Source organism: Vigna unguiculata, chromosome 10 (genome assembly GCF_004118075.2).
Source record: "Vigna unguiculata cultivar IT97K-499-35 chromosome 10, ASM411807v1, whole genome shotgun sequence".
Lineage (NCBI taxonomy): Eukaryota > Viridiplantae > Streptophyta > Magnoliopsida > Fabales > Fabaceae > Vigna > Vigna unguiculata.
In genome coordinates this window covers 27,419,766-27,434,787 of record NC_040288.1, presented here as the reverse complement: position 1 = coordinate 27,434,787, position 15,022 = coordinate 27,419,766, and the positions used below count along the sequence as shown (strand labels likewise).

General features: G+C 32.4%; 1 protein-coding gene across 1 annotated transcript; it reads left to right on the top strand.

Moving 5' to 3' along the window:
• The first annotated feature begins 12,892 nt into the window (after positions 1-12,892).
• LOC114165478 lies at positions 12,893-14,757 on the top strand. Its single transcript, XM_028050092.1, has 4 exons — positions 12,893-12,979; positions 13,190-13,834; positions 13,947-14,291; positions 14,482-14,757. The coding sequence occupies exons 1-4, from the start codon at positions 12,893-12,895 to the stop codon at positions 14,755-14,757; spliced, it is 1,353 nt and encodes a 450-aa protein (XP_027905893.1).
• The last annotated feature ends 265 nt before the right edge of the window (positions 14,758-15,022 follow it).

The window sequence follows — 15,022 nt, the reverse complement described above, 5'->3', positions numbered from 1 at the left end:
TCAACCCTTTTTCTGGTCACCTAGGCGAGAACCACGAACCAGAACCCATTGTGAGACTCTGCAACTCTCGCCTAGGCGAGGAGGACCCGCTTGGGCGAGACTTGCAGGTTCTCGAGTCTGTTCAGGCACTCGAATCACCCCACTTTGCCCAATTTGCAGCACCAACAATACCAAAACACAATTAACACATTACCAAGCACAAATAATGGCCATAATCATCAGAACAGGTTCTATTTCATCCATTCAAATTACCCAACTCGAGATTAAATCATATCTACCCATTCCATACCAAAACCCTCCCTCTAATCGAATCCCTCCTCGCCCACAACCGGCCAAAAAAGGGAAGGATTTTTCCCTCTGGGGGTAGGAAAATCATGATCGGGCTAGTGGACCCAAAGCTATGGAACTTGTGAGTAGTCTCAGTTCAGCCCGCTTTGTGGGCTTGGCTGTCCCATTCTGCTAGACTTTTCTTTACCCCTTCACATTCATACCACAACTATTAGTTAGCAAAAATAAAGCTTATTCTTTGCCCACCAAGGTTTGAACCCATGACCTTCCACTCCTAAGGCCAAAGCACAACCACTATACCAAATCACATTTGGTGATACACATAAATCAACATAAGTTTACAATACCAATCACATACTCATACATAACTTTAAAATCAATAATAAAACAACTACACATAATTGGCATACATAGGACTCAATTCCAAGTCCTCTCACACAATCAAAGTACTCTCAACCACATGAGCTAGCACTTTTCCATGTCACATTAAACAATAGTTAATGCCATAAAGGAGCTTTCTACCCGTATTTATTAATTAATTGAATATTTAATTAATTAATTTTCACGGGTCTTATAGATTGAGCATACTGCTACAGAAAATATGTTAGTAGACCCACTAACTAAAGGCTTATCTGTTGGAGTTTTTCAAAATCATGTAACTCATATGGGTGTGGTTAAGTCTTTTGATGTATTGGGTTAGTGGGAGTTTGAGATTTACACTTTATATTATTATGGTTTTCATTATATCTCTTTCTCTTTCTACATATAGAATTTATGAACCATTTTGGGATCACATATTTATTATGTTTATTTTTATTTTATATATTATCCATTATTTAAGAAATCTAAGCATATGGTAAGTATCCCTATCGGATATTATCTTTGTGATTCATGTTTATATTTCTTAATTGGTATTTGTACTTATGTTGCAATTGATATAATTAATTTATTTATTAATGTTATCCAAGTGGGAGAATGTTATATTTTATATAATTTTATTATATAAAATTATTATTCTCTATTTTGTTATTATTATGGATTAGCATTAATCAATAAACTAAATTATTTTTTAATATTAATTATATTGCACATAATTTATTATTGTATGGGTAATATATAATTTTGGGTTTCTGATGAACGATCCGTGATGGGTTAGATTGTTTAGTAAACTATATGTGATGGGCTTGAATAATCAGATACTTATTTAAGAGGTCTCTGGTCTCTGCTGATAGGATATAAAACTGATATCTCACTAAGCATTTTGAAGAGTAACAACGTAAAACACTCTTATGTTTAAGAATACCTATCAGAAAGAAAATATTAGCATCTCATACTACGTACTTCTATGGATGCTTCATTAATTTCATGTACACAATCCTTTTTAAACTTTTGTATGAATATATTATATTATCGTGTCTTATATTATTTTATTTCTATCATTTAATTGATAAGTAATTTCAAACCCAAATAAAATAAAAATCTCAATCCTTTCAAGATTTGAAAGGGTTTTTAGATTGAAATGTAGTGACTGATACTTAGAATTATTATAAGATTTATCTCAAAACAAACATTTTTCTTTTCTAAAAAACATCCATATTTACAATCTCAATTAAATTAATTCATTATGATATCATTGAGTTTATCAAATTTGATCTTGGAATAAAAGTAAAATCGTGGATTGATTCAACCACCGAGTCTTCACAATTTGCTATATATAAACTATGTTCTTTACAAAATTGACGTACGATTGAACTCTTTATTTTTAAAATTCTTAATTTGGATTGTTCTGACATAATAATGAACTTCTCGTACCGACACAAACATTGCATTTGAGAATTCTTTCCAAATGAAAAAAATGGTATTTTCAATATGGAAGTTATTTTATCTTTAAAACAAATATCTTTTGATTTTCGTTTCTAATGAAAAATAATTTCATATTTTATCTTGTTATGATTTTTGTGAAACAATTTTTTCCCGCCTTTTGTCCTTTTAAGCAAAATCGATTCAAAATATGTATTTTATAAGTTTTATAACTCTTTTAGTAGTTTTTCAAAATTAATATTTACACATGTATTTTATAATATTTTTCTTTGAACCAATAAAGTGTTACTTTAAAGTTCGGCAAACTAAATGAATATCCCATCCATTCTGGTTTACTATTCACTTAATAAAATTTCATCTAATTCTCTTTAAATTAATATTTAATGTTCTGGAATGCAAAATGATTATTTATGCTTGTGTTTCAGATTGGTAGTACTTGTTTGCACTTTATATCTTGAATTGTTGTTTTCAAATTTTAATAGTTATTGGAGAATTAAAGTAAAAGTTGATGGGCCCGTATATCAATTGAGAATAAAATATAAAGTTAGGAATTGATTATTTTAAATTGAGGAAAAAATTCATTTTAAAAGATCAAATAGTGTAATAATAATGATTCGTACTTAAAAAACTTAATTATAAATATTATAATTAACGTTTTCTAAAACAAACCAGAGTTGTGACTCTCAAAAAGAATAATATTTCTATTTTTATTCTTTTTATTAAACATAACAAAAATCTTCGTATCTAAATTTTGACATTTTTTAATATTCACATCTAATACTATTTTTTAATATAAGGTTTTTATTCAAGAAATATCACTATAGACTTTTAAAACCTCAACCAGTATCAACTTCATTGTTCACAAATTGAATTGAATCAATACCAATAAAAGACGAAAAGGTATAATAGTTGGAAAATAAATGTTTAGATATTATTTTGTTTAATTGAACATAAAACCTTTAAAAATGATAAAATAGGTAAGAAAATGTAAGAAACGAAAGGGTTAACCGATAGAATATATATATATATATATATATATATATATATATATATATATATATATATATATGTATATATATATATATGTATATATATATATATATGTATATATATATATATATGTATATATATATATATATATATGTATGTATATATATGTATACATATATATATATATATATATTATATTGGCCGATCTTGACCAAGAGTTTTGGAGTGGTCAAAATAATATAATTCTTTGATCATTTGATTGAACCATTAGTATAATACTTTAAAAAATGAGTTTTCTATAAAATAATTAGATTGGATTATTAGTATAATTCTTTAAATATTTTAAAAGATGTGAAGAAGTATAATTTAACTTATTTTCATCTGCACGTGTAACTTTTCTTTTACTACTTCTACAAAATGAATCCATTATTTTATTCTTCATCGATATGTTTTTTTTAAAATATATTAAAAAATAATTTATCATAATCTAATAAAATATTTGAGAGACATAAGTATTAGAAGAAAAGTATATTATAATCAAGTCACAATTAAAAATCAGTTATAAAAAAATATATAATACATTATTTTTTACTTCTATAATCATAAAAATTAAGTATACAAAAGGCTCATGAGATAAAAAATAATTTTAATAACTATTAAACTAATATTTCATCATCAAGTAAGACAAGAGAGAGTTATATATTTTTTTTCTTCGAGAAATAAAGGAAAGAGATGAGAGATGAGAGTAAACATAATGAGTACGTACCTAACTTCATTTTTCTTCAACAACAATATATGATAGTGCGATATGAGTATAATTTTGTCAAAAATTAAAAAGGCAATGACAAAAGAAAATAAAAAATATTTTAATAAGTGTTTGGTTTAATTACTTTTTTAGTTATTATTTCGAAAAATGTAAGTTGGTCTTTCAGTTTTTTTAGTTTAAATTTAGTTGCAATTTGGTAATTTTAGACGAAAACAGATACTTCAAAACTAATTAAACCTAAATATTTTTTTATTTTTTATTTTGTTGGATTTTATGTTTTATTATTTATTAACATTAAATATTGTATTTTATAAAAGAAATAAAGAGACACAATTTAATTATCATTAATTTCTAACATATATTATTTATAATTAATTTAAAAAAAATAAAAATTCCAAAAATAAATATATAATTTTGAAAAAAATAAAAAATATTTGAGGGGCCTAGGCCCTCCCTGCTCCTATGATGCTTCGCTTTTATATATATATATATATATATAAGTAAAAGAAAAAAGATACATTAAATACTCTAATTTTAGAGTATTTTTTGTTAGAACATTTTTCACGTCTAGGTAATTTGTCTAGTGCCACATTTTTATTTGTTTTTTTCCATATAGAAATTCATTTTTTTTTTTAAGAAACAAGGGGCACTAGGAAGACAACATCACAAAATGGAGAGGTGAAACATGATTATTCAACAAGTTATTGCTAAGATGGAAATGTTCCTATTGAGTACGTAAAGTTTTTGGGAGTGTACTTCTAAATTAGAGTTGTCTAAAGAACTTTTAACATAAGATATTATCAATTTTTATTACAGTTGATTATATTTTGTTTTCATATATATATATATATATATATATATATATATGTTGGGTATTGGGCTCCCTTCCTATGTGGAGAAAAGGCCCAAAATTTGAGAAGCCCATGTCTCACTTAAACCTAGTGGAGAGGAGGCTATAAAATAAAGAGAGAGGCAGAACAATAGAGTGAGAATACACTGAAAGCCCTAACACATAGAGGGAGAGGTAGAGGGAAAATTCTGTTCACGTTTTTCATAGAGCTGTCGCAGTAAATTCGGCGTTGCGGATTCGTTCACCGTTGGATCGGGCTGAAATTTTTACAGCAGGTTCGGAACTCATTGCTCTTCATTCTGACCGGTCGGATCTTTGATACGAGGTCTGAGTTGGGAGATATTAATTTCGCACTGCAGCAGTGATTTGCAGAGGTTTTCCTCTCTTGTTCTTCTCTATTTGAAAGCTTTGTTGCTTTGTTATTTGGTTGGGTGTTGGCACTAATTTGTGCTATTGATTAAGACTCTTTTGTACTCTTGTTGATCATAGTGAAGCTATTTCTTTGGTCTGGACGACTCGTGGTTTTTACCCTTGATTTGAGGGGTTTTCCACGTTAAAAATCTTGGTGCCTTTATTTGTGCTTTTGGTGGTTTATTATTGCTGCTCTTTGATTATTGCTCCTCATAGATTCTTGCAAGTTAGGGGAAATTATATCCGCTGCATTCTCTGGTATATTGTTTGTTATTGTTTTCCCCATCAGAGTGGCATCAGAGCTCTTGGTTGGGCTATATTTACTTGCTTGAATGATGGAGGCAAATGCAAAGATGGTTGCTTTGAATGGTACAAATTATCATTTGTGGAAGGGCAAGATGAAAGATTTATTATTTGTCAAGAAATTGCATCTTCCGGTCTTTGCTACACAGAAGCCAGATTCTATGTCTGAAGAAGAATGGGACTTTGAGCACCAACAGGTATGTGGTTTTATTCGGCAATATGTTGAAGATAATGTTTATAATCATATTGCTAATGAGACACATGCCAGAGCTTTGTGGGAGAAGATTGAGTCTTTGTATGCTTCTAAGTCGGGCAATAATAAATTGTATTTGTTAAATTGCTTGATGAATTTGAGGTACAGGGAGAATTCTTCTATTTCTGATCACTTAAATGAGTTTCAAGGGCTCCTAGATCAATTGTCAGGAATGGGCATAAAGTTTGATGACGAAGTTATGGGATTATGGTTGCTTAATACTCTACCAGAGTCTTGGGAGGTATTTCGGGTTTCAATTACGAACTCTGCCTCGAATGGTGTTGTTTCTTTTCAGATGGCAAAGAGCGGTGCTCTTAATGAAGAGATGAGAAGGAAGGCACATGGTTCTTCATCTCAGTCTGAGATGCTTGTTACAGAAGCTAGGGGGAGAAGTCAGAAAAAGGAACATAAAGGTGGTAGAGAGAAGAGTAGGAGCAAGTCCAAGTCAAGATACAAGAATTTAGAGTGCCATTTTTGTCATAAAACTGGACACATTCAGAAATACTGTTTTAAGTGGAAAAAGGAGAACAAAGACAAGAAGGGCAAACAGAGAGAGAATGATCATGATGATGATGATCGTGTCACTACTGCTACAGATGGTGATCTTGTTCTTCTTCGTGACTTTGAGTCCGTTAATCTTGTATCTGATGAGAGCATGTGGATTATTGATAGTGGTGCTACACTGCATGTTACACCTAGGAAGGAGTTCTTCACATCTTACACTTCTGGTGATTTTGGAGTGTTGAAGATGGGTAATGATGGTGAGTCTAAAGTGATTGGTGTTGGTGATGTTTGCCTGCAAACCAACATGGGAGTGCAGTTGTTGCTTAAAGGAGTCAAACATGCTCCAGATGTTCGTTTTAATTTAATCTCTGTGCAGTTGCTTGATGATTGTGGTTATGACAATCACTTTGGTTCTAGTAAATGGAAGCTCACTAAAGGTAACTTGGTTATGGCCAGAGGGGAGAGACAATCTAAATTGTATTGGACTAAAGCTTTGGTTGCTAAAGACAGTGTGAATGCTATGTATATGGAGGCATCTTTGTGGCACCGGAGGCTTGGTCATATAAGTGAGAAAGGGCTTAACTGCTTAGCTAAAAAGGATGTGCTTATGGGATTGAGAAATGCAGAATTGGAGAAATGTTCTCATTGCATGGCTGGTAAACAAACCAGAGTATCTTTTAAGAAGCATCCACCCTCAAGGAAGTCAGAATTACTTGAATTGGTGCATTCTGACGTTTGTGGCCCATTAAAGGTAAAGTCATTTAGTGGTGCAGTTTACTTTGTTACTTTTATTGATGATTGTTCCAGGAAGCTATGGGTCTATGCTCTTCAGCGGAAAGGTCAAGTACTTGAAAAGTTCAAGGAATTTCATGCTATGGTTGAGAGGCAATCAGGTAAGAAGCTGAAATGCATCCGTAGTGATAATGGTGGTGAGTACCGTGGACCTTTTGATGTTTATTGCAAGCAGCATGGTATTAGACACGAGAAGACTCCTCCTAAAACTCCTCAGTTGAATGGTCTAGCGGAGAGGATGAACAGGACCTTGGTTGAAAGGGTTACATGTATGCTTTCAGAAGCAAAGTTGCCTAAGCACTTTTGGGGAGAGGCATTGCTTGCAGCTGTGCATGTTATTAATCTCAGTCCCGCAGTTGCTTTGAATATTGAGGTGCCAGACAAAATTTGGTTTGGTAAGAATGTTAGATATGATCATTTGCGTGTCTTTGGTTGCAGGGCATTTGTTCATGTTCCTAAGGATGAAAGATCCAAGTTAGATAAAAAGACAAGGCAATGTATCTTTATTGGCTATGGTGAGGATGAATTTGGCTACAGGTTTTATGATCCTGTTGAGAAGAAGCTTGTTAGAAGCCGTGATGTACAATTCATGGAAGATCAGACCATTGAAGACATTGATAAGGTGAAGAAGACCACACCCGAGAAAGACAGTAATCTCACTGATGGTAATCCGATGAGGTTGCCCACTCACAATTTGGAGAATGTTGAAACGGAAGCTCAAGACAATGAGCAACATGGTGATGTTGATGATCAACAGTTTGGAAGTGGAGTAGAGGTTCCAATTGATGATGCTCAAGAGGAACATGATGATGATGACGATCTTGGTGATATACCTGAATCACCTCAAGTCCAACTCAGGAGGTCTAATAGACAAAAACAACCTTCTACAAGGTATTCCTGTGATGAGTACATAACCTTGACTGACGGTGGAGAACCTGAGTGTTTTGAAGAGGCTTTGGATAGTGAAGAGAAGAAACAGTGGCTGGATGCAATGCAAGATGAGATGAAATCTTTGCATGATAATCACACTTACGACTTGGTGAAATTGCCTAAGGGCAAAAGGGCATTGGAAACTAGGTGGATTTTCAGGGTGAAACAAGATTCAAATTCTACACTTCCAAGGTACAAGGCCAGATTAGTGGTGAAAGGTTTCAGACAGAAAAAGGGTGTTGATTTCAATGAGATTTTCTCACCTGTGGTGAAAATGTCATCCATCAGAACTGTGCTAAGTTTAGCTGCTACTCTTGATTTGGAGGTTGAGCAGATGGATGTGAAGACAGCTTTCCTTCATGGTAATTTGGAGGAAGAGATATACATGAAGCAACCTGATGGTTTTCTTGTTAAAGGCAAGGAAGAATATGTGTGTAGACTAAGGAAGAGTCTATACGGTTTGAAGCAGGCTCCAAGGCAGTGGTATAAGAAGTTTGAGTCTTTTATGTGTGAGCAGGGTTACATGAAGACTACTTCTGATCATTGTGTCTTTGTTAAAAGTTTTTCTAATGATGACTTTATTATCCTGTTATTATATGTTGATGACATGCTTATTGTTGGAAAAGATATTTCCAAAATTGACAGGTTAAAGAAGACACTTGGCGAGTCTTTTGCCATGAAAGACTTGGGAGCTGCTAAAAGGATTCTTGGCATACATATCTCACGTGATAGGAGAGAAAAGAAGATTTATCTATCACAAGAGCAATACATTAGGAAGGTGTTGCAGAGACTCCAGATGGAAAATGCTAAAGCTGTGAGTACTCCTCTTGCTACTCATTTTAAACTGAGTGTTAAACAGAGTCCTTCAAATGAAGTTGAGAAGACCAATATGAGTAGAGTTCCTTATGCATCTGCGGTGGGCAGTTTGATGTATGCGATGGTGTGTACAAGACCAGATATTGCACATGCTGTTGGTACAGTTAGTCGATTTTTGTCAAACCCAGGTAGAGAGCATTGGAATGCTGTGAAATGGATTTTGAGGTATCTTCATGGTACAGTTGATATGAAGCTTTGTTTTGGAGGTGATAAACCTACTTTGATGGGTTACTCAGACTCAGATTTGGCTGGGGATATTGATTCCAGAAAGTCCACTTCGGGCTATTTGATAAAGTTTGCAGGGGGAGCTGTGGCTTGGCAATCAAGACTACAAAGGTGTGTAGCGTTGTCTACTACAGAAGCAGAGTTCATTGCTATTACTGAAGCATGCAAGGAGGTGTTATGGTTGAAGAAATTCTTGCAGGAGCTTGGTTTTAGGCAAGATAACTATTCATTGTTTGTTGATAGCCAAAGTGCTATCCATCTTGGTAAGAATCCAACTTTTCATTCTAGATCCAAACATATTGATGTGAGGTATCATTGGATACGTGATGCTTTGGATGCTAAGTTGTTGGAGTTGAAAAAGGTTCATACAGATGATAATGGTGCTGATATGATGACTAAAGCATTGCCAAGAGGAAAGTTTGAAGTTTGTTGTGAGATCGCCGGTTTGGCGGTTATCTCCACATAGTTGTGAGGGGGAGATTTGTTGGGTATTGGGCTCCCTTCCTATGTGGAGAAAAGGCCCAAAATTTGAGAAGCCCATGTCTCACTTAAACCTAGTGGAGAGGAGGCTATAAAATAAAGAGAGAGGCAGAACAATAGAGTGAGAATACACTGAAAGCCCTAACACATAGAGGGAGAGGTAGAGGGAAAATTCTGTTCACGTTTTTCATAGAGCTGTCGCAGTAAATTCGGCGTTGCGGATTCGTTCACCGTTGGATCGGGCTGAAATTTTTACAGCAGGTTCGGAACTCATTGCTCTTCATTCTGACCGGTCGGATCTTTGATACGAGGTCTGAGTTGGGAGATATTAATTTCGCACTGCAGCAGTGATTTGCAGAGGTTTTCCTCTCTTGTTCTTCTCTATTTGAAAGCTTTGTTGCTTTGTTATTTGGTTGGGTGTTGGCACTAATTTGTGCTATTGATTAAGACTCTTTTGTACTCTTGTTGATCATAGTGAAGCTATTTCTTTGGTCTGGACGACTCGTGGTTTTTACCCTTGATTTGAGGGGTTTTCCACGTTAAAAATCTTGGTGCCTTTATTTGTGCTTTTGGTGGTTTATTATTGCTGCTCTTTGATTATTGCTCCTCATAGATTCTTGCAAGTTAGGGGAAATTATATCCGCTGCATTCTCTGGTATATTGTTTGTTATTGTTTTCCCCATCAATATATATATATATACTTTGCAAATTTAGTATGAAAGGTTCTTAATCAGACATAAATAAATGAGAAATTGTAGATTTTGGGTACATTTTTAAATTTTCCAAGAGATAGATTGCAGCACAAGATCACGACCATTAAATGTGATAAAATATCCTCCAATCAAGCTAAATATGATCAAATATTATCACATCAAGTTAAAGATGATCAAATATTAATTTTTCAAGTTAAAGATGATCAAGTATCATCGATCAACCTAAGGACGATCAAGTATCATCGATCAATGATCAAGTATCATCCATCAGACTATCAAGCTACAATTAAAGATGATCCAACTATCATTCGATCAAGCTAAAGATAATCAAGTATAATTTGATAAAACTAAAAATGATCAAGTATCATTTAATCAAGTTATTAAGGTACAATTGAGATAATCATGCATCATTCAATCCAGTTAAAGATGATCAAGTATCGTCCCATCATGTTAGAGATGATCAAGTATAATCTAATCAAACTAAAGATGAACAAGTATCATCTAATAAAGGTAATGATGACCAGGTATCATTTGATCAAACTATCAAACTACAATTAAGATAATCATGTATCATCCAATCAATCAAGTTACAAAAGATGATTAAGAATTGACCGATCAAACTTACCAATAATGTTTATGAATCATCAAATTTAGACAAGAAATTAAATTTTTGTCTTACTAGTGTCTATATGATCCATGTTATATTTTAATTTAAATATAAATTTTATATTATTTAGGTCAATCTATCTAACACTGAGCTGAACTAATTAAATATTTTTTCACTTAACCATAACTTAATATCATTTTGCCGTGATTCCCTAAGATAGGATAATGTTACATAAGAGTTCTTAAACTTACATGTTCCTTCTTGAAAGAAAGTCAAGTTAATTAAAATTTAATATTACTAATTATTATATTAAATATGAAATTTATATATTAGTACGAAATAATAAATAATAATTTTCTTTCAACCGATGCTCACCGGAGTGGACAAAATGCACCAATTTCAACTATCATAAAAGTGAACCAAATCATATAAGTGTTATAAAAGAATTGAGTTAAATTGTATAATAATTTAAATAAATTGAATTTAATTAGGGCAGAGTGAACTAACTTAAATTGAACTACTCTACATTGTTAAATTGTATGAAGTATATGGATGTTTAGTTTATTACAAGTAAACATTCCATTTTTTAATATCATAGCTTATAGTTTAATTTAATTTAAGTAATTCTATTTAAGAGTAATTATATATTTTAAAACTAAATTAGTAGAACAATTCAGTACACTCTTATTAGAAACAATTCAATATTCAGTCCAATATCAACTTGGTTGAGTTTAAATGTTTTTCAAGACTCTATTCTAATACTTCTGTCGAATAGTTTACTCATACTTCCTCTATCCATAGATAATAATAAATGTTTAAGATTCTTTCACTAAAACTAAACACATTATTTATTTTCTTAAGTAATTTATTTGAAAATAATGTTATTTGAAATTTAAAAAAAAAAGAGATAAAAATTAGTATTTAAAAAAAATGATTATATTACTTTAGGGGCAATCTAAATCATTGGCTAATTGTTCCGATAAAACAACATATAGTTATTATTAACTTATACCACTTTCAAAATTTAACTCTTTAATATTTTAATTCCTAAGTCTAATACAATAAGGAAAACTATCATTTTATTATAACATATAAACTAACATCATACCCAGATATGTGATGAATAATTTAAAATATTTGGAAATTGTGTAAATATTTTACGGGTTGTAAAATTTAACTCATCCTTAAAAAGGAACCTTCAACATTCCATCTTTGACTTTGAATTTACATGTTGATAGTTTTGTTTTAACTATGCCAAGACTGAAAGGCAGGGAAACATAAAACTACTGAAGATTAAACTTTAATAGACTTTAATGAACATAAATTGAGAATAAGTGTGTTGAACATAAATTGATAATAAGTGTACTTCTAGGAAAAATATATTATTTGTTCTTCCAAACTCCTAGAATTCTAAGTAAATACCAGGTAAGACTTTTTTGGATATAGATAGTGTCACTTAATATTCAAACTCTTTCATTACAATATCTAACTTTAATAAAATAATTTTCGAAAAACATAACTTTGATAAATGAAATTATCCTATAAATTTCACTCTCTCTTGGTATATAAACCCAATAAATTATTTTCATAAATTATTTGAAAAGGATTACAAAAATAAATTAAATAAAATCAAAATTTTAAACTGTTTTTAGTTTTAAAAGTTCTTTTAGATGGAAAGGTTGTGTGGAAGTGTAATAGAGCTGTAAATTGCATACGAATCATCACCATCAAACCAAAGTCCATAAGTTGCTTGCTTCAATTTCAATATAAGTGGCCACTTCCTTAAATCCTGTGAGGAAACACTATTGATTACAATAAAATTTATGTCTGGTGTATGTTACAGTTACAAACCTAATATTTTCCCAAAAAACTATTGATATTTACAATCTTAACTAAGTCACAGTTACATATCATTGGATGTATCAAGTAACATCTGATAGGAATCAAACCAAAGGTGTTTGATGACTGGTTGTTTTTAATAGCATCCATGCTTGTTTCACTCCCCATTTCTCTTAAGTTACTATTTCACTTTCAATCTCCTCAGTCACCAATCTGCAACCGCATCTTTCTCCAAATTCCATTCATGGGTTCCAACAAGATGGGAAAAATTGTGAATTCTACCACCAACTCTTCACCATCTGTTGCAGTCTCTGCTGTCCGCAAAAACCATGTATGATTCAATAGTCTTATGTCATTGTTCAGTGACTTGATGAATGAACCATTATTTTTGTTTCACAAAACAGAAATAATGAACGAAACCTGTACCTTAATTTGGCTTTGTTGGCTTGTAGGATTAAATAAAAATTGTAGTATTAGGCTTTCTCTGCTGCATTTTGCGATTACAGATCTGTTGTTTTTAATTTTCATGATTTGATAGCAGGTTGTGGCTGATCATGACATCGAGAATTGTATCATGTTTGGTAGTATTCCAGTGGTGCTGTCCAAAAAGAAAGCGAAGAAAGCGAAGAAGTTTTCACTTGGAGACAAACACCCTGAGCCAATAATATCTAATTCTAATGAGTCAATTTCCTCATCAAATGCCACCACTACTGCTTCTAAACCTAAAAATTTCAGCAGGAGAACTCGTGTTGATTTAGATTTAGAATCTGCCAACCCCAGTGGAGACAAATTTAGTGTACCAAATTCCAATTTTGAAAATTCTAAGTCACCTCTTAGAAAGAAAGTTGCAGAAAATTGTAACTTGTCAAATCCCCATGATGAATTGCCTCATAGCAATCAATGCTGGGGGAAGAAACCTGATTCTGTCAATAGATCTCATAATAGTGACAACAATTCAAACTATGCTGCAGTTGGTGATTCAAAGTTGGATTCTTCAGTTAACAAGCCAGAGTTCAGACCATTTGACATTTGCCTCCGTGGAATAAGAAAACTTGCTTTAAAAAGATTTACTCTGCATGGAGAAAACAAGGAAAGTAGAATTGAGATGGTTGATGAAAGATCAGAAGGGTATGTGTTGAGGCCTGGGATGGTTCTCTTGAAAAATTTCATAAGCCATGATGGACAGGTACTTCATTTTCACTTGCTTCAGTATTTAGGATACTGTTCTGTAACTCCTTTTAACATGTTGAAATGTTGTTGATGATACCTTATAGTTTAATTTATTGTAACATTTTTAGGTGGAGATAGTGAGAGCTTGTCGTGAACTTGGTCTAGGTTCTGGAGGATTCTATCAACCAGGATATGCAAATGGAGCGAAACTTCGATTAAAAATGATGTGTCTTGGTATGGATTGGGATCCTCAGACATATAAATATGGAACCAAACGTGTATTTGATGGTAGCACCCCACCTAGTATTCCAGATCAATTTAGTGAGCTAGTTGCAACATCAATCAAAGAAGCTCAATCACTGTCTAAAATGGAATATAGTGTTCGTCATGCGAATGATGTTCTTCCTTCAATGACTCCAGACATCTGCATAGTCAACTTTTATACAAACAATGGAAAACTTGGTCTTCATAGAGTTAGCACCTTCCTACACTACTTTGTTCTGCTTTTTCATTTTGAAATATATTGACTTATTTCTTACCAATCTATTTCTCACCTGTGCTGGTGAAATATAATTTTTTCGAATCTTGTACGATTTTTGGTTGTTGTATATTATAAAATGGACAAACTCTATGAAGCATCTAACTCAAAACTGTTTGATGTAGGATCGTGATGAAAGTAAAGAAAGTCTGCAGAAAGGGTTGCCGGTTGTGTCTTTCTCTATTGGTGATTCTGCAGATTTTCTTTATGGGGATGAGAGGAATGAAGAGGAGGCAGAATGTGTAACACTAGACTCTGGAGATGTGCTAATATTTGGTGGTGATTCTCGACATGTTTTTCATGGTGTGCCATATGTTTATCCAAATTCAGCTCCAAAGGAATTACTCAGAGATTCTGGGCTTTCTCCGGGTCGACTCAATCTTACATTCAGACAATATTAATGCAGTCTAATCAATGTACTTCGAAGAATTACTATTTCTGTTTTTATAGACATGTTTTTCATACCCACTAGTTATCATTGTTCAGGTGAATATCACTTGTTCATAATCATTATATAGAGTTACATCTGAAGTTACCTGGTTGAATTTAGTTGAATAGTTGAAGTTGTGAGCAACAGAATAATTTTAATGTTATGCTTCTTTAATATTATACATGCCCATGATGTTTTTCTTCCTTGTTCAAGAACTTTGATGAAAATGCTTCTTT